Below are 18817 nucleotides of genomic sequence, written 5' to 3' on the forward strand. Positions count from 1 at the left end.
TAAAACTTATGTATCGGCTAATTCAAAATGGTGCAAACATTACGACAATCGGACGAAAAAACTTTTGATTTTTTTGGAAGAGTTACCATGCGGACGTAAGGAAAAAGTTTATTTCATAAATTCACCATAAATCGAAATATTGTGCTAGAGACTTCCAATTTGTTGCAAAATAAAGGTAAATGATTGAATATTACTAGCATATAAGAGTTTTAGCTTACAATTGCGTTTTTTGACCGTTTCGAGTCAAATTTGACCAAAGGTTGAAATTTTGGCACTTATCGTTATTTATATGAAAATATTTCGAACTGATAAAAGCTACAACCATGAGTTGTTTTTAGTTGTATTCTACATGAAATTGTGCACATTTTCATATATAATGCTCCATGTAACGGCTAATATAAATTGGTGCAAAAATTATGTCAAAGTGACGAATAATTTCTGAGATGTGTCACTGATGCTTTTTAGTGTGAGAAGAAAGAAATTCGCGTTTGCGCGCCTGGGTAATGATTGTAAACAAAACAGCGCCTTGATCCGTGAGCTCCCAGCATCCCCCAAGGCGCGTGATTCAAAAGTTTTTGCCTAGTAGGCCTATAACTATTTTTCAGCGAATTTTTAAACAAACTTTTTTTCGACGACGTATGATACGTCCAATCGGCACCCGACAGACAATTTTCATTGGCGTTTAATACTTCCAATCAGCGTTAAGGGTTAATAACAACTCATGGAGCAGCACAATAGGAGTCTACATACATGACTCAGTGGTAGGTTCAACTTAATGTAATGTACTTTCGAATTAAAAGGGCTGAAGATGATTTTTTTACTATACAGTATTACTGTAATTGTAAATTTTATTTGAGAATTGAAGTGTTTTTGAGCATGAGAGTGAAATGCTACTAAATTTCAAAGGACAAAAGCAATTGTAATTGTATTTACCTTAAACAAATTTCTTAATGTTTCTCTACACTTTTATGTTGGAAAAACTTTGCTAATCCTAATCAAAGTTTACTGGAGGTATATTCTAACAATACTGTACAGAACTCTAGTTTTCAAGAGCTGCTGCCTCCTTCATTACAAAAAATGTAAATGAAGAGTTGGAATCCACTTGGAAATGCCATACTTCCAGTTGCCTGTGCAAGCAAGGGATGCAATGACTACTGTAACCTCCTACACCAATGGTGGAAAGTTGGTCAGAGCAGTAGTACCCCAGGCCTAGAGATATGTGTATAAATAAAAAATGAGGGAATTCTAGTAAGAACAGTATTACAGAGAACCATAACATCTACTGTAAGAGTTGTCAAGTTAGTGGGCAGCTTGATTTTGGCTATTGCCAAGTAACGGGCTCAGAAAAATGCTCCACTGTCTTTCCTCCCCCTTGTTCAAAGATATGACAGCGGGCAATGCATTCTAAGCTATTTAGAACTGGTGCTTGTTAAGCAAGAAGAGAGGCTAGGCTCCTCTGAAAAGGTAGTGAAGGCATATTTGATAATTACACAAAGCCAGAGGGAAAGGCACAAAAGGCTTGTTTGATAACTACGCAATGCCAGAAGGATAGGGTGTTTCTAGACATATTCTTATGCCTAACTATACTGATAAAAAGTCTCCTACACTCTGGTCTCAAGAGTGGCTACATTTCAGATAAAATTAAATTAAAAGTACAAACTGGTCACAATAGCATCTCAGTCAGGTCTCTCCCAACAGTCTCAGAGGGAACAATAAAATAAACTCAACCTCTCATCTGGAATAGATGAGTTCTGAGTCTTAGCTATGAACTCCTTGGGGACGAAAGAGAAGGATCCCCATCCTTCTGGGTGCTGAATGAGATGAGTCATGCAGTTCCCAACCCTCCTGGCCAAGGCTAATGCCAAGATCATGCAGTTACCAACCCTCTTAGCCAAGGCTAATGCCAAGAGAAAGAAAGTCTTTAATGACAGGTCTCTCTCTGAGGTAAGTGTTAAGAGATTCTCCAGGAAGCTCCCTTAAGGCTTTGTAACACTAATAACGCATCCAACTCTTGGCGGGCTTTAGCTCCTCAAAGGACAAGACTGCTCAAAGCTTCTCATAATTGTGGATAACTCCACTGAATTGGAGAAATCCAACCCCTTTAGTTCTGAAGGCTTGAAATATGGCTAAGCGATATTCTTTTACTGGAGGAACTGTGAGGTGCTAGTACAAAATGTGTGCGCATCTACCACTATGAAGCGACAACAAGGTTGCCCATGACCCCCATAGAGGTGCTTTTCAAGTTATTTTTCCAATTTTGAGACAAACAGAACTAGAAGACAGTAAAATACAATATGCAAGTAATTAAAGCACAAGGCAAAAGGATAAAGGAAAAGAGAATACTGTAGCAAGCTACCCATCCAAAATTCAAGTAGCAAACAGGGAAGGGATAGCACCAGTGTCCCCTCTCGATGGCAGCCAAAGAAATAATGAAATGGTTAGTGTAAGGTGAGCCGCGGTGGCCTACTCTCTACCCCTCATCTCCTACAATTAACTAATATGTGACTGTAACATGTCACATAGAAGTTGCTTGTCACACTATTGATTTTACTTTTCTGTAGAATAAATAAACCTTATAAATTCTCAAGGGCACTTTTATAAAAAAAGGAAAAAGGCTTACCTTAAGTAACATAAATGATTCCTCATCTATATTAACTGACTCAAGTTGATGATCACAAGCAGGACAAATTCCACTGCAAAATAAAATATCTCATGTTTACTGAAAAACATTAACTTTTCACACGTACAGATTATTTATAAATAGCTCTTTCTGTTCAACTGCCACAACCAAGTTAATTAATGCTGTAACAATTCTGGCTAATAGGTAATATAGTTCTGGTCACGTTAAGAAGGGCAGAGAACTATTATCCAAGGAACAATCAACTACTTGGGAAAAATAATCATCAATCATACATAAATAATAATGGCAATTCACCGAAATGTTCTATTGTGGGAACAACAGAAGCAAGGTGTTAGCAACTAAATACTGTAGACAAACACAGAATGAGAAAAGGTGTTTGCTCAGTCTGATGGGTCTACCAAATGTCACATGGCTAACAGCCAACTTCTCACTGAGGTTTGTCATTCTGAAAGGAACTAAAGTGTCAAGGGTGCTTTTCTGACCAAACAAATGACAGTATTCCTGTACAAAAGACTGAAACTGAACATACTATTTACAATACACTGCTTACTCAACACTGCATCTAGTTAGTATAACCTGAGTGGCACTTCCCACTCAAGTTCACCGCTGATTCTTACTGCTCAGCATGACATATGACAATTTAAACCATCTACATTCGGTACATAAAAAATAATTAAAAAATTATTACTTGACAATACAGACACTCCTCTACTTACAAACGAATTACGTTCCAAACAGCTGTTCTGAAGTTCACTTTGTTTGTAAGTTCAACTTTGAACAGGTAAAGTCAATACGTACAGTAATATTTGTTTTTTCATACTAAAACCCATTACTATAGTAAGTACTAGTACTGTTACTGTATTTTAAAGAGTATTTTATTAATTATTAATACAAATGATATAGTATACGACCTAACATTAAACAAATCAAAATACAGTAAAGTAAATGTACAGTTTTCTTTCCTTTGAAACTGGCATCATAGACGTGTTGTGATGGATGATGAGAGAGGAAGGGTGGTGTGGAATTAATACAGGGTGGTGGATTGTAATTGTCTTATTCATTTTTGCTTTCTTTGGCAAGGATTTCTTCAGAATGGATTTCTTTGGCAAGGAAGCAGTCACTGGAGGTGGGTAGGATCTTGAAGTTGAAGGCACTGGGGAGGCTATTGAGGCTGAAGGCACTGGTCTAAGGAATTTGTCTGTGAAAGTTTGCATTGTTTTTCTTTTCTTTTCATCATGCATAATACGATACCACTGGAAAGCATCATTGACTATAGTTGCTCGTTTTTTGAAGCGATGAACCCATTCATGACTTGCAGCAAATGTTTAATCTTTAGCACTTTCACCAGCCTTAGCCTTCAAGTCATCAAAAAGGCTTTTAGCCTTTTCCTGAATCAGCATGAGGCTATGAGGACAGACCTTTTTCTCTGGTATTCCATCCAGATACCCGAAGTTTTCCATTTCTTCTACCATCCTCCCCCTTCTCTTACTTAAAATTGCTGACTGCATTGGCACAGCACTTTTCACATGCTCCATAATTTTGTCTTTGTTCCTCAAAATTGTGCCAATGGTCGAGCTCCATTAACCATTTTTTCACCTTCTAACTTCTTTATTAGTATAGCCATATTAGTTTCCATTGAGATAGATGGCTTGTTTCTTTTTAATAGTACCCTTTAATCTGTGGCCTTGCACTTGCCATTAGCCATGATATATCAATGGATGCGGTAAATATTTCATGAAAAAAATGCACGAATGAATTGCCACACGGGAGATAAAATCTTGGCTCCAGTATAGGTACAAAGAAACTGGGATGTGTAGTGGCGTCAGCTACCATGCTGTCTAGTGTGGATAGCAGTAGAAATTGTAACAAAGTCGAGGCAGGGTGTCACAATACAATTTGGAGCTGTGGGTCGCAGTCTGGAGTGCTCCAAACAAAAACTGAATTTACGAGCATGGATGTTCATATCTTTGAAAGTTTGAAAGTAGAGGAGTGTCTGTATAGTGGTAAAAATATTCTAAACTGATACTATATGTACATGGAATAACCATTGTTTTGAGGCTGGTCATTTTCAGTTAGAAGAAAAACTTAACTATCATAAGGATACTGAAAAACAGTAGTATGTATATGCAATACATGAGTTAAAGCTCTAATATTAAACATTTTCATACATTCTTCACATCTATATGCTTCATGTCTCTAAATTAAAATTAAACTAAATGAAAGGCAAGTTTCTCTAAAAGGTTCAAAAAGGTCTTGTCCGCATTTCCATTTGAAGTTTATATATACAAAAAATCTTACCATGTAGTGCATATACCAGTTTCAAAAGGGGATAAAACACAATGCACAATCTTAACTACTTACTCATTGAATATTTTAACATATCTGCCAGACCATCCAACATCATCTCTGAAGAATCTCATAAGTTCCTCAGCTGCCGAAACTTGGGGAAAAATCTCAAATTGGGAAAATTTACGAAGAAGTGTGTCTGCCATGTCTTCCTTATTTTCAGCTGACTGGCAGCATTTGATATAATCCGTAACAGTTGAGCAGAACAGTCCCTATGATTAAAGTACAATAATAAGTGACAAACTGATTTCTCACCACAAGGTATGCTACATGACTACAATATCCTTCCCTAACATACTGTGAAAAGAGATTAACCTCTACCGTAACACATTACACTGCCAATTATCAATATATTAAGAGAAAAACACTTGAAATATAAGAACACAAGCTACTGTCAAAACAACAATGCATTTCTGGCACATTCATCTTCTCTTTTTTAATGATAAAGCACAAGAATAAATAACAGTAACTTCTGTAACCTAATTTGGAAAATCATCAAACTAAATGTTACCATACTAACCTTCTCTTCCTTACACATTTCTTCAAGTAACTGCCATCCTGTATCATAGTCACCATTCCTAAATGAAGCAGAAATAACAGCATTGTACACTTTTCCAGGTACAGAGCATAATTTCTTGAATACTGGCATATACTTGAAGACTTCTCTCCATTCTCTGGTTTTAGATAATGCTAGGCAAGCGTTTTCACTCAAGATAGCATCAAATACCTGGAGAGAGAGAAAAAAAAAAGTTTGAAGTCTATAAAACAAGACACTGATGACATTAACCAAATTCATCTATATTTATAAAAACACTTATGATGTTGGATTATTGAAACTTAAATAAAAGATAACAGCAGACCACAATTACTTCTTAACAATAATAAAATTAATTAAAATAAACTTTTTTAAACACATTTGAAAATCATAATGATGTTAGTCATACAAAATTACTTATACAACTTGTGCATGGTAACAAAATTTTTTAGTGATACTATATGAACTGCACAGTATTTACAGCATAACAGCAAACTGCTGCATAGCTGGTGACTACTACAATTCCTCTGAAAAGTTACATGTAAAATAATACCTTTGCTTTTGATGTTAATTTTCTGTATGCCTCAAGGACTTTTTCCTCTCCACATTCATCAATTTTTTCTCCACATAGTTGCAAGAAGTAAGCAAGAGACATAAGATTTGGTTCCTTATTTTGCACTTCTAAATACTCAAAATACGAATTTGCCAGAGCCCAGTTTTTGTAACGCAGACACAGCTTCATAACTAGGCCATCAAAAGTAGTTACATTTTTAAATCGTTTATCATTCAATATATAATCAAACACTTCACTCCATTCTTGATCAGATAAATTAGTTTTTGATTGAAATATCACAGCCAACTTGTCATCCCCTTCATTTTCAACAACAACGCTGTCTTCACTGTCTGAATCTACAGTTTCGTCTTCATGATCTTCATGATCGGAAAGTGTTCGGTAAAAACTTTTACCAATTTGATGTATACCTGGTCTGGATACTGCACTGTCAACCTTACAAGTCCTTCCTACCATAATGTTTCTTGAGATGCCCCTGGTATTTGATCTTTCATTTAGCAATGAATGAAATGCAATATATCTCCTGGGTACAAAACAGCTATAGGGTGCTCTCAAATTAATTGGGACTAGCAGCATTTTCCCGATAAAATGGATGTGTTTGGCCATCTGTAAAGAAAAAAAAAAAAAAAAAAACAGGAATTAACTAAAACATATTTAAGTTACAAATAATCATATAAATTTGAAATATTTCATACAGCTGCCTATTATCTTTATCGTCATCTCTCAGTTCAGGGTCTAGGCTACACTGCATGTCCTAGCTGGTATCATGCTTTAGCAATTTCAACAATTAGCTATTCAAAGATGAGGCAGCCTCTGCTTCTTCTCACAGCCAAACCAGTTAGCAATCTTTTCCTCCATCTCTAGGCATGACATTGGTTACAGTTGAAATTAAGCACATGTAAGCCAATTTCACTGATTTTAGCATCCATACAGCAAGAATGATAAGCAAGTAACCACAATCTCAAGTTTTCCCACAACTACAACAAAGCCTAGCCAATCATCATTCAAGGAATGGTACAGAACAGATCCTAAGTTAGGAAATTAATAATTAGGATAGACTGATACAGTATAGGCTGGCCCACTTAATAGCTCTTATAGAAAACGGATCCTAGGACCTATTCCCTCGGTACAGCTATTTTGCCAAAACCAAAATGACATTTTGCCATAATGAGAATTTTAAAAGCAAAAAAGAAAGGGTCATTTAACAAATACATACCTTAAAATAACAAGCTTATCTTGAACATTAATAGGCAAAAAGCTCATTTTGAGAAGTTACCTTGACCATTTAGTACATTTACATAATTTTTCTTTAAAAGTTGAAACAACCCTTATGATGCCTTACACTATTAAAAGTAGCAGAGATTGTGATAAGCTTGTTAATGACTAACTTTATTTATATGAATGAAAGAAAATATGGAGGCAAGGTCTATCAAAAGTGCGTTGATACTGAATAGTGAAGTGATTTCTATTTGTAAAATTGTAAGTGAGCATACACATCCATTGAAACCTAGCCAACCAAAAATGCAAGAAGTAATAGCTAACACAAAAGAAAAGCACTTAAATCCCAAGTTAGCTGCGTAATAGCTAACACAAAAGAAAAGCACTTAAATCCCAAGTTAGCTGCAAGATCTTAGATTGGTCTACATATGGGGAATTAGAGGATGAAGGACACTCCCTTATGCCATCAACTTGAAAGGTCCCTAATAAAGAACCAGTCATGTAATTCCTCATGAATTTGTGTGTCTACAGAATACCCAAGTGGTTAACTACTGTCAGGTAGGTGAAGGGAAGGAGAACCCCCTATACACACCTCACTGTCAACCTCACTTTCTATTCACCTACACGGAGAAATACATACGAGGTGACCAATAACTTATTATGCTAAAGCAGTATTGCACGTGTCATTCTGCTGTACATGATGTTGCTTTTGGGGAATCTAGGGGAGAGGATGGTTCTCACCCGGATTAATGTAAGTTTATGGAAAGTTTTTTAAAGTAATTAGGCTATAATGCACAAGGTAACCTCGTTTAGGTTAAATGTGGCTGGTTACATCATTTGCTAATGAATCAAATGTCAAAAAAGTTCAAAGCACACAGTAAACAAAGGAAAATTATATAGCCTATTCTGATCCAAAACATATGTAATGGTTTAGTATATAGTATAATTTCAACCTACGTGCAATACATGGTTTTCATGTAAAATTTTACTTATATGCAATACGTATTAGGTAAAGTAAAATTTTAACCTAAATCCATGCAATACTACCTAGTAGGTACTGGATTAAACTAAAATTTTATTCAAAATGCAATATACTAGTTTACAGTAAAATTTTAACTTATATATGTAATACTGGTTTACAGTAAAATTTTATTAGGGTAAACAATCACGGACGATTCATCCTCATCACGCTGGCCGGGTCTTATTCACTCAATATTTAATTAGTGAAAAAATAATACAATTACAACTCTAAGCATACCAATCAAAAGATTGAAGTTTCATCAACATAATGTGATATATGAAAGCCCCATACGATCTAAAATAAGCATGTGACGCTCTTCGTAAAATATGTTTTCAAGGCAGTTTTGAAATCCAATATGGCGGCTATCGTCAGGCTGGCCGGTCTAATCATGGACAATCCACCATCTTTCCCAGCCTTCCCAGCACTCATTTGAACAATGTTAGAATATATATGTGACGTTTATTGATCTTACTCAAGATTGCAGCTGTAATCAGCACAATAAAACAACATTTTGTTGCATATATTAGTGAAAGTATGAAACTTCTTATTCCTGGGGTCATGGTTTGAACTGAATTTATTTTTAACTTGTAATCGGTGGTTTTATCCTTAATGCCATCACAACTGAAACTCCACAGTGCTTATTTGATTGTAATTATACACATTATTGGTCTTAATCCACTCCAAATTGCATTGAACCACACTGCTGTTCCTGGTTCCTAAGCGCTCACTCCACAAACACAGTTACGAGCAGCAGACGATGAAGTGCAAGGCTTTATTCCCTTAATTGTTTACTTTACTCATTACTATTTAGTTTAACTTTACTTTGTTACTTCAAAATGTTTATTTAATTCTTGTCTATTATCCATTTTTTGACACCAAATTACCCCGAAAAATTACAGGTATTTCTAAAGTAGATACAATCCAATGTTCCTAACCTTGTCGTACATTTGGCTGCCAAAAACCCTTGCGGAGCAGACGATTAGTGGATTATATATATGTATTTTTTTTTTGTTAGCACTTTTCATTGATTTAAGTCTTTATTAGTATTTTTTTTTTTTTTTAATAACTGTATGCCAAAAATAAATGTAACCTTTAATGTTTGCATGCTAAGAATGGCAAAATCATCGTTGCCACAATAGTGGAGCTTCACACATACACTGATGCATTATCATAAACCGTTGCCATGAATTCTAGTTCTCATAGTAATGCAATAATGATAAAATTGCTTTAATATTTATGTATATATACTTCCAATACATAGGCTAATTTCACCAATTTCCACGTTTTGTGCAAGTCTTATACACAGTTTGGAGGGTGAACACATACCAATTGGCAACAGAGAGAGAGAGAGAAGGGATGGTGAAGGAAGGAAGAAGGACAGGGGTGGCGGTGGAGGTGGGGGGAGAGGGTAGGTGGAGCTTTTTACTGCTGTGTTCGTATCCATTTCTGGATAATGGAGTTTTTTTCTCTTGGTACAAGGACAAGTATCGTTATTCTTTACGATTAATGATTCACGATACCCTTATAAATTATGGCACTGGGTGTAATACACTATAGAAAAACCTCGTTCTGATACGAGTGTTCGTTACAGAAATATTGCCAAAAAACGTGCTTGCACTGTCTCTGAAACCCATAGTAGGTATGCTGCTTAGTTGTCAATCAAGATTTTTCTAATCAAGTATTTTTTACAAGCTAGCTATTGTATAAATTTGTATTTTTCTCAGTCAAAACATATGCTCCTCAATGCTAACTTTCCTCTTTTAACGACTTTCTGGTCATTGCAAATTCAGCCCAATTAATTTCTTATGGTGCGAAAACAGACAAGAGGAACAGGGAGCGAAAGCGATTGTGTCACACTATGGTGGTAATCCGGCAGTAAAACATCTTCATATATCCAAAAAGTAAATAATAAAGATGTATATGCGCATTACGATTATAACAATTACATGAATAGCTGATAACAATCTGCATGAATAACTGGTAAACTGTTCTGCAAGAAAGATGAGTATATAGCAATTCATTTACAATAGGTACGAAAGTCAAGATGTTGTGACGTCATAATACAGGACTTAAAAAAACGTTCTAATTCCGAAAAATAATTACTTAAATTTGAGTCAGGAATCGAGTTACTTTTTCAATAACGAATATTTTCAAATTAATCATCATAAATATGTAAAATATTGATGTTTTACTATTTATTTAAATAATTATCTAGTGCACGCTTCGTCGTCGTCTTCTAACAAAACAGTAGTTTCCTTAAAAACGTCGTGGCCAGGGACCGTCTTCCGATTGTTGTGATGAAAGTGCCCCAGCGTCTATGGGTATAATTGGTGTGCAGATTTATCACAGGAAATGGGAAGTTTGTTGACACAAGCGACTCCGCAAACACTGAGATTTCGTCAATCTTCTAAGTTATTTAATCATAAGTAAAAAATTCGATGAAGTAAAAAATTTGGTGAAGTTTGCACTGCGTTGGCCACACTTTTCATTACCCTCTGTTTAAAGCTTTAAATTTGACCTTAATTTCTAACTTTGGAGAAAATACTTACTTCGAAAGGAGAGTAGAGGTCTTTAGCTGTGTCTCTCACCAACAACAGCTCGCGACTGATGACCATCTCCGGTGTCAGGACGCGTTATAAGTACTTTTTCGGAGGGTGTCCAACCATGACCGTCGGTGTGTTAGCCAGTCCATGCGGTTGTTTACCCTAGGTAGGTATTGGCGTAAGTAAAATTTCAACTTATCTAAATGTAAATAGGTAGTATGTTTTAAAGTAAACATTTTAAAACAAACATGCAATCTTATGTACTGGTTTAAAATGATATTGTTATGATACAATAAAGTTTGTTCCGAAGTCCGACAGAATTTCAAAACTCCCGGCACACGCAGTGGTCGGCCAGGTGGTAGTACCCATTCCCGCCGCTGGGAGGCGGGCGTCAGGAACCATTCCCATTTTCTGTCAGATATTTCTAGTGCCACTGTCTCCTGAGGGGAGGTGGGTGGGCACTTTGATTATATATATCTGCCAGGTAAGTATGAACAAACTTTATTGTATCATAACAATATCATTTTGTTCATGAACCTTACCTGCCAGATATATATATAGCTGAATCCCACCTTTGAAGGAAGGGGGAGACAGACTTGGATTTTGGGAAACAATTCCATTTACATGATTGATATCTTGGTTCCTTACCTGTTAGCATAGCTGACTTCGTGAGTACCGTCACCCAAGTCTGCTTCTGCTTTACTAGAGACTCCAGCAAGGTAGTGACCTGCGATGCTGTTGAGTTCTAGAGGATCTGTCAACGGGGGCGTCTGACCACAAAACAACTAGATCCTACATTATAGACCTCCAATTTTTTGGGTAATGCATTCCTAGAGGTGCCAGCAAGGACGTGACCTGTGTAGCTGGTGCGCTCTAATGAACTGTCACGGGGAGCGTGACCACAATGTGACAGATCATATAGGTGTTGATTAGACACCGAATGCTGTTAATGCTTCACTGGAGGTGCCAGCAAGGACGTGACCTATATAGCTGGTGCGCTCCAGATGATTTGTCAACGGGTACATGACCACAATGTGACAAAAACATTTTACCCTATTATGAGGGCGAAGCAAAAACATTACCACCTGACCTAGCCTATCTGGTTAAACTTCGTATAACCAAGGCTAATGGAGGGAAGTCCGCCTAAGGCGGCCGACCCAAGACCACAATAAACTAAACACCTAAATAAGCATGATAAACTAAAAATAAAAAATAAAAAGAAATAAAATTAAAAAGTCCAAACTAACATATTATTTCCTAAATGATAGGAAGAGTGCTACTCTCTGTACCCAATATAGTGTCTGCTGCGACATATGGGCCCAAAGAGCAACAGTTCTCGTATGTAGTCCTCACCTCCCGAAGGTAGTGAGAGGCAAACACTGAATTACTACGCCAAAATGTGGCATTCAAGATGTCATTAAGTGCCATGTTCTTTTGGAAGGCAACCGACGTAGAAATAGCCCTCACTTCATGCGCATTCACCTTCAACATTTTCATATCACTGTCTTGACAGGATGAATGCGCTTCCTTGATGGTGTCCCTCAAGAAAAAAGGCAAAGCATTCTTCGACATTGGTAATTTGGCTTCCTTACCGAACACCACAAGTTATCCGAAAGGCCTCTACAATCCTTAGTCTTCTTTAGGTAGAATTTTAGAGCCCTGACAGGGCACAGAACTCACTCTGGCTCGCGCCCAATGATTTCGGCCATCCCTTTAATTTCGAAGGTCCTAGGCCAAGGGTTGGACGGATTTTCATTTTTTGCCAGGAACGTTGGGCTCAAGGAACAAACCGCGTTATAACCTTTAAAGTCCACGTATTTGCTAATCGCTTGTACCTCGCTGACTCTCTTTGCCGTCGCCAGAGCAGTCAGGAAGATAGCTTTCTAGTAACATCCTTCAGGGAAGCCGTATGCATAGGTTGTTCGAATGGACTGGACATGAGGAACTTCAGAACTACATCCAAGTTCCAAGACGGCAACCTGGGTTGTTGAACCTTCGTTGTTTCAAAAGATCTCAAGAGATCGTGAAGGTCTCTGTTGTCCGCCAAATCCAGGCCTCTGTGGTCTAAAGACAACCGAAAGCACACTCCTATACCCCTTCCCCTTGATTGTAGAGACTGCAAGTTTTAGATCCCTTCTCAGATATAAAAGGAAGTCAGCAATCTGGCTCACAGAGGTCGTGGTGGAGGAAATGCCGTTCTTCTTTCACCAACTCCTGAAGACTGCCCACTTCGATTGGTACACTGCATTGGATGAAGCTCTTCTTGCACTGGCGATAGCTTTCGCCACTGACCTAGAAAAGCCTCTCGCTCTGGCCAACTTTGGGATAGTCTGAATGCAGTCAGACTCAGAGTGGAGAGATTTCTGTGGTACCTCTCGAAGTGGGGCTGTCTGAGTAGATCTGTCCTTACTGGAAGCGTCCTCGGGAAGTCTACTACGAAGGCCATGACCTCTGTGAACCAGTCTCTCGCCGGCCAGAACGGGGCGATCAAAGTCATTCTCGTCCCTTCCGACGCCGCAAACTTCCTCAATGACTTCCCCTAGGATCTTGAACGGGGGAAAGGCGTACAGGTCCATCCCCGTCCAGTCCCAGAGAAGTGCGTCTATCGCCACTGCCGCTGGGTCGAGTACTGGGGAGCAGTACAGTGGAAGCCTCTTCGTTCTGGACGTCGCAAAGATGTCCACTAGCGGACGTCCCCATAACCCCCACAGCTCTTGGCATACCTCCTGATGCAGAGTCCACTCGGTTGGCAGAAGTTGATCTCGTCTGCTGAGGAGATCTGCCCGGACGTTCTCTACTCCTGCTACAAACCTTGTAAGGATCGTGACGTCCAGTGCCCTTGCCCACAGCAAGATCTCCTTTGCCAGTGCAAAAAGGACCGAGACTGTGTTCCTCCCTGCTTCTTCAAGTACGCCAAGAGTGTGGTGTTGTCTGAGTTGACTTGGACTATTCGATGAGAGACTTTTTCTTGGAAAAACTGGAGCGCTAAAAAGATGGCTGCCATTTCCTTTAGGTTTATGTGCCAGGACACCTGTTCCCCTCTCCAGGTGCCTGACACTTCTTCCCCCCCTAATGTTGCTCCCCACCCCGTGGTGGACGCGTCGGAGAACAACACTAGGTCGGGGCTCTGAAGCTTGAGAGACACGCCCTCCGACAACTTCACTGGATCTAGCCACCATTTTAAGTGATGTTTTACCTCATCTTGAAATTTTTAAGCTCATATCCAGATTCTTGCTTTCTTTCCAATTTTCCTTGAGAAAAAATTGTAGCGGTCTGAGGTGCAGTCTCCCCAAGGAAACAAACTTCTCCAGCGAGGAAATGGTCCCCAGCAGGCTCATCCATTCCCTCACCGAGCACGAATCTTTCCTTAGGAAGGCTGTCACTTTGTCTAAACATTGCTGCTGACGTCCCTGGGACGGAAAAGCTCGAAAAGCCATCTGAATCCATCTGAATCCCCAGATACAAGATGGATTGGGTTGGAATCAGATGTGACTTTTCGAAATTCACAGTAGTCCCAGGGACTTCACCAACGATAAAGTTGTTTGAAGATCCTTCAGACACTGCGTTTGAGTGGAGGCACGAATGAGCCAGTCGTCCAGGTACATAGAGACTCTGATATTTGCAAGATGAAGCCACCTCACCACGTTCTTCATTAAAGTCGTGAAGATCATAGGGGCAGTGCTCAATCCGAAGCAAAGCGCCCTGAATTGATAAACTGTCCCTTTTAGGACAAACCGAAGATACTTCATCGACTGTGGATGGATGGGGACGTGGAAATACGCGTCTTGAAGGTCTAATGAAACCATCCAATCGTTTGGTCTTAAGGTCCCAAGAACTGACTGAGGTGTCTCCATCTTGAATTTCTGCTTCTGTACGAACCGATTCAGACTGCTCACATCTAAGACTGGTCGCCAACCTCCTGACTGTTTCGGCACCAGGAATATCCTGTTGTAGAAGCCTGGAGATTCCAGGTCTACGACCTGTTCCACCGCTCTCTTTTCCAACATCTGCTCGAGCAGATCGAAAAGTATTTGTGTTCTCCTGATGGTAAATAGGGGATAAATCCTTGGGTGTCGTGCACAGTGGGGGGGGAGGTTTCAAGAAAGGAATCTTGTATCCCCGCTTGATGACGTTGAGCGACCAGCTGTCCGCCTTCCTTTCTATCCAAACTTTTGAGAATAGTCGAAGCCTGGCTCCTACTGGTGGCTGAAGGATATCTGGTTCATTTCTTTCCTCTGATCTTAGCCGAGCCTCTGCCTCTGGAACGTGTACTTCCTCGAGAAGATGTTCTCGAGGAAACTCCACCTCGAAAGGGCTTCTGCTTCTTGAACGGTTGCGCCCGTGCCGACGTAGAAGAAACAACCGTACGCTTTGCCGACTGAGCTAGGTCTTGGGTAGCCTTTCTCTTGTAGACTGACAGCCAGATCTTTGACCATAGCCTGAGGAAAAAGATGGCTCGAAAGAGGCGCATACAACAATTCTGCCTTTTGAGAGATAGAGACCGCCTTTGCAGTAAAACCACAATAGGCCGCTCTCTTCTTCAAAATCAAAGTGCAGAAGTGCGAAGCCAACTCCTCCGAACCATCCCTGACGGCCTTGTCCATGCATGCAAGCACGCTGGACAGCTCCTCGAGGCTAAGCGAATCAGGACTACGCGACGGTTATCCAAGACCCCTAAAACACCAATCCAAAAAGTTGAAAAACTTCTATCGTACGGAAGAGTCCCTTCATATGATGGTCCATCTCAGAAAGGGTCCAGGGCACTTTCGTCGTCGACACAAAAGGGATCTCTTCGGTGCATCTACCAAGGTAGCGAAGTCACCTTGGGACGACGAGGGGGCTCTAAAACCTATCTCCTCCCCTGTCTCATACCAAAGACCTGCCTTACCTGTCAGTCTTGAAGGGGGTAGGGCGAAAGCGTTCTTGTTTCGGGCTTTTCTTGACTCCATCCAATTCTGCATTTTCTTAAAAGCCCTTTTTGTTGATAATGAAGTAGCCATCTTCAACAATCCTGGAGTCTTGATAGCCTTAGACGATAGCAATTGTGAAGGAGGCGACTGCGGGGCTTCAGGTTTAAACTTCTCTTCAAAGGAGGTTCGAAGCAATTGAACCAAAACCTGGTAATCTGAAGATACTGCTGATGATTGTTCTTCAGTTAATTCCTCCGACAAGTTTTCTTCTTGAGATTCATTACTACCCTCCGAATCTCGGCGAATGTCTGAAGAAACATTACGTCGTGCGTCCAGCTGCGCGCCATGCCTGGCGTCAAGCCGAGCGTCCAGACGAGAGTCCTGCCGAGCGTCACGCTTGGCATCCAGCCGAGCGTCCCGCCCGGCGTCGAGCCGAGCGCCCAGTCGAACGTCAGGCCTGGCGTCAAGTCTCGCTGCCGCCTTAACGTCTTGCTCTGCAGACCTTCGTGCACGAAATCTGGAAGGCGAGGTAACAGGAGAAAAAGCGAGGCGATGAGAAGGAGACTGCCTGGATCTCTTGACTGGCAGTTTATCATCCTTCCTCCTGTGACGTGAATTATCCTCTTTCTCTGCAACTAATAAGGCAATTTGATGTTGCAAATTCTCAATCTTCTTCGATTTAGGGCTGATCCTGTGAGAAGACGAGGGGCAAGGGGAAGCCCTCCTCCTTCTCACATGGACCGCCACAGGTATATCCTTAGCGCAACCAGGGCGCTCAAAAGCATTGTCGTCAAAAGACATCCTCTCCGGCGACGATCGCAACACAGAAGAAGAGAAAGGACGTGAAGCGTCTTTCTCCCTTAGACCAAAGGTGCCGGTCGCCTGTGCGACACCTTGCACCTTTGCTCTCTTTTTCGGTGGAGAGTCTTCGAATTGTTCTGGAGACGACCGCAAAACAGAAGGGGCTAAGGGATGTGCAGCGTCCTCCTCTGAGGAATCAAAGGCGGCGGCCGCTTGTGCGACATCTATCGTCTTTGTCCTCTTCAAAGGGCGCGATCGCTTCCGAAAGCTCCAACCGCTGCGCGGGGAGGACGATTCTGATGACGAAAAGCACTCTTTCAAGATCCGTATACGAACTTTGGAAGCCTGGGAAGCGCCCCCAGGTCTTGCCGAAGGAACGTCAGATCGGTTGTCCGACCCCCTTCCGCAACACTCGGAGCATTATCACTACACACCACTGCACTATTAACACCTTCTAATGCTTGCACTTTTGATTCCAGGCTACGCAAAGATTCAAGAATCATTGATAGGGTATTACCCTCCACAGACACTAATGTAGGGCCCGAAGGCATCACAGGTTTAGGAGGGATAAATTCCACTGGATGTGTAACAGGCGTTACACTCCTTCTTACCCTATCTCTTTCTATTTTAGACACATATGATTCATACGCCTTCCACGCAGAATCAGACATACTCTCACATTCATTGCAGCGATCATCAAACACACAAACATGTTTCCGACAATTCGCGCACACTGTATGAGGGTCTACCGAAGATTTCGGTAGCCTCACCTTGCATTCTTCCACACCACATACTCTGGTGCTAGTCGAACTAGATCCAGACATCTCAAGTTTAAGGAAAAATCAAGCCAAATTCAAAACCAATCCACAATTAGCGTATGCCTAACCACCGATCCAAATCAAATAACCAAAAAATCAATCGGGATACTCAAGTGACCAAAAGAGTTCCAAAATTCAATGACGGAGGTGCAGAAAACAGTTGTTGGCTGCACCGGCGACAGAAAATGGGAATGGTTCCTGACGCCCGCCTCCCAGCGGCGGGAATGGGTACTACCACCTGGCCGACCACTGCGTGTGCCGGGAGTTTTGAAATTCTGTCGGACTTCGGAGAATACAGCTATATATATATCTGGCAGGTAAGGTTCATGAACAAATTAAAAGTTTATCTATAATGCAATATAGGGTAAAAAACCGCATGGTACAGGGGTGGACCATGTACGATCAATGTGTACAACCCCAAGAAAAGTACATTAGGCTATAACGCGTCCTGACATCGGAGATGGGCATCAGACGCGACTTCCTGTTGGTGAGAAACGGAGCTAAAGACCTCTACTCCGGTGTCAGGACGCGTTACCTATAATGTACTTTTCTTGGGGTTGTACACATTGATCTTACATGGTCCACCCCTGTACCATGCGGTTTTTTACCTAACAGCTGAACGTAAACTTTTACTTGAAATGGAATACTATACTAGTGGTATAATAGTAGGTACTAGGTAGTATACAGCCTAGGTAGGTAGGTAGGTAGCTATTGCCGATGACACATCGATCGTTCAAAGGGCAACTTTTCCCTTGCTGTTTAAGCTACGCTGGCTATTTCATTGATTAGGCATAGACTGAAGGCTGTCCATGAACAAATAGCTATTAATAAATCTTCATGTAATTATGGTTACTCACAAAATTAAACTGCTCCTGCTTCCTAATTGGCTAGGTATCATTAACAAACCTCGAGTCCTTCAAGACAAGAAAAACCCTACCTAGCTATAAAATACCTAGGTAGTACTAGTAAACAATCCTCTTTACAGGCAGTAAACCTAATTAAAAAAAGCTTAGGCTAAATGTGTTAATCTACTTATTTTTGTATTTAAAACCATACCTTGATTCCAGACGTTAACAACCTGTATATATAGCTATGGCCTCCTCCTCGAATAACAGTAATTTTGTGATTTTAGGTACTTCGAGGTTCGTCGCCGCTTACTGGATCAGGTTCTGAAGTGAGACTTTACCTTTGCAACTGCACCTCAGTTGCTCATGTGGTGTTCTATGTTTTGACAGTTTTTGTATCAATTATTTGTCATACGACATTGTATTTTTTCATTATGGTGTTCAGTTACATGTTTAGTTAAACTACATTTCGTTATTTCCGCCTTTTCTACATATCGCGCAAAATTTCATAAGGAATTGGATCTTCTTCGACATTTTCACATAAGTTTTGGTTGACACTTCATCCATA

At 40.3% G+C, this 18817-nt stretch overlaps 1 protein-coding gene across 3 annotated transcripts in view; it reads right to left on the bottom strand.

The window, feature by feature from the left end:
- LOC135200988 (mitochondrial ribonuclease P catalytic subunit-like) overlaps window positions 1-18609 on the bottom strand; it is a 144558-nt gene extending 125949 nt beyond the window's left edge. The window contains exons 1-5 of one of the 3 annotated variants that reach the window (XM_064229793.1): window positions 18461-18609; window positions 6076-6699; window positions 5508-5714; window positions 5003-5199; window positions 2621-2693 (exon numbers count right to left, since the gene is read on the bottom strand). In XM_064229793.1, coding sequence (XP_064085863.1) covers window positions 2621-2693; window positions 5003-5199; window positions 5508-5714; window positions 6076-6699 — 1101 coding nt within the window. In that variant the 5' untranslated portion in view covers window positions 18461-18609. Of the gene's footprint in view, window positions 1-2620; window positions 2694-5002; window positions 5200-5507; window positions 5715-6075; window positions 6700-10881; window positions 10963-18261; window positions 18381-18460 lie in introns of those variants that run through there. The other 2 variants (XM_064229801.1, XM_064229788.1) reach the window with 2 other exon arrangements.
- Between the last annotated feature and the right edge of the window lie 208 nt (window positions 18610-18817).

Source organism: Macrobrachium nipponense, chromosome 23, assembly GCF_015104395.2.
Source record: "Macrobrachium nipponense isolate FS-2020 chromosome 23, ASM1510439v2, whole genome shotgun sequence".
Classification (NCBI taxonomy): Eukaryota; Metazoa; Arthropoda; class Malacostraca; order Decapoda; family Palaemonidae; genus Macrobrachium; species Macrobrachium nipponense.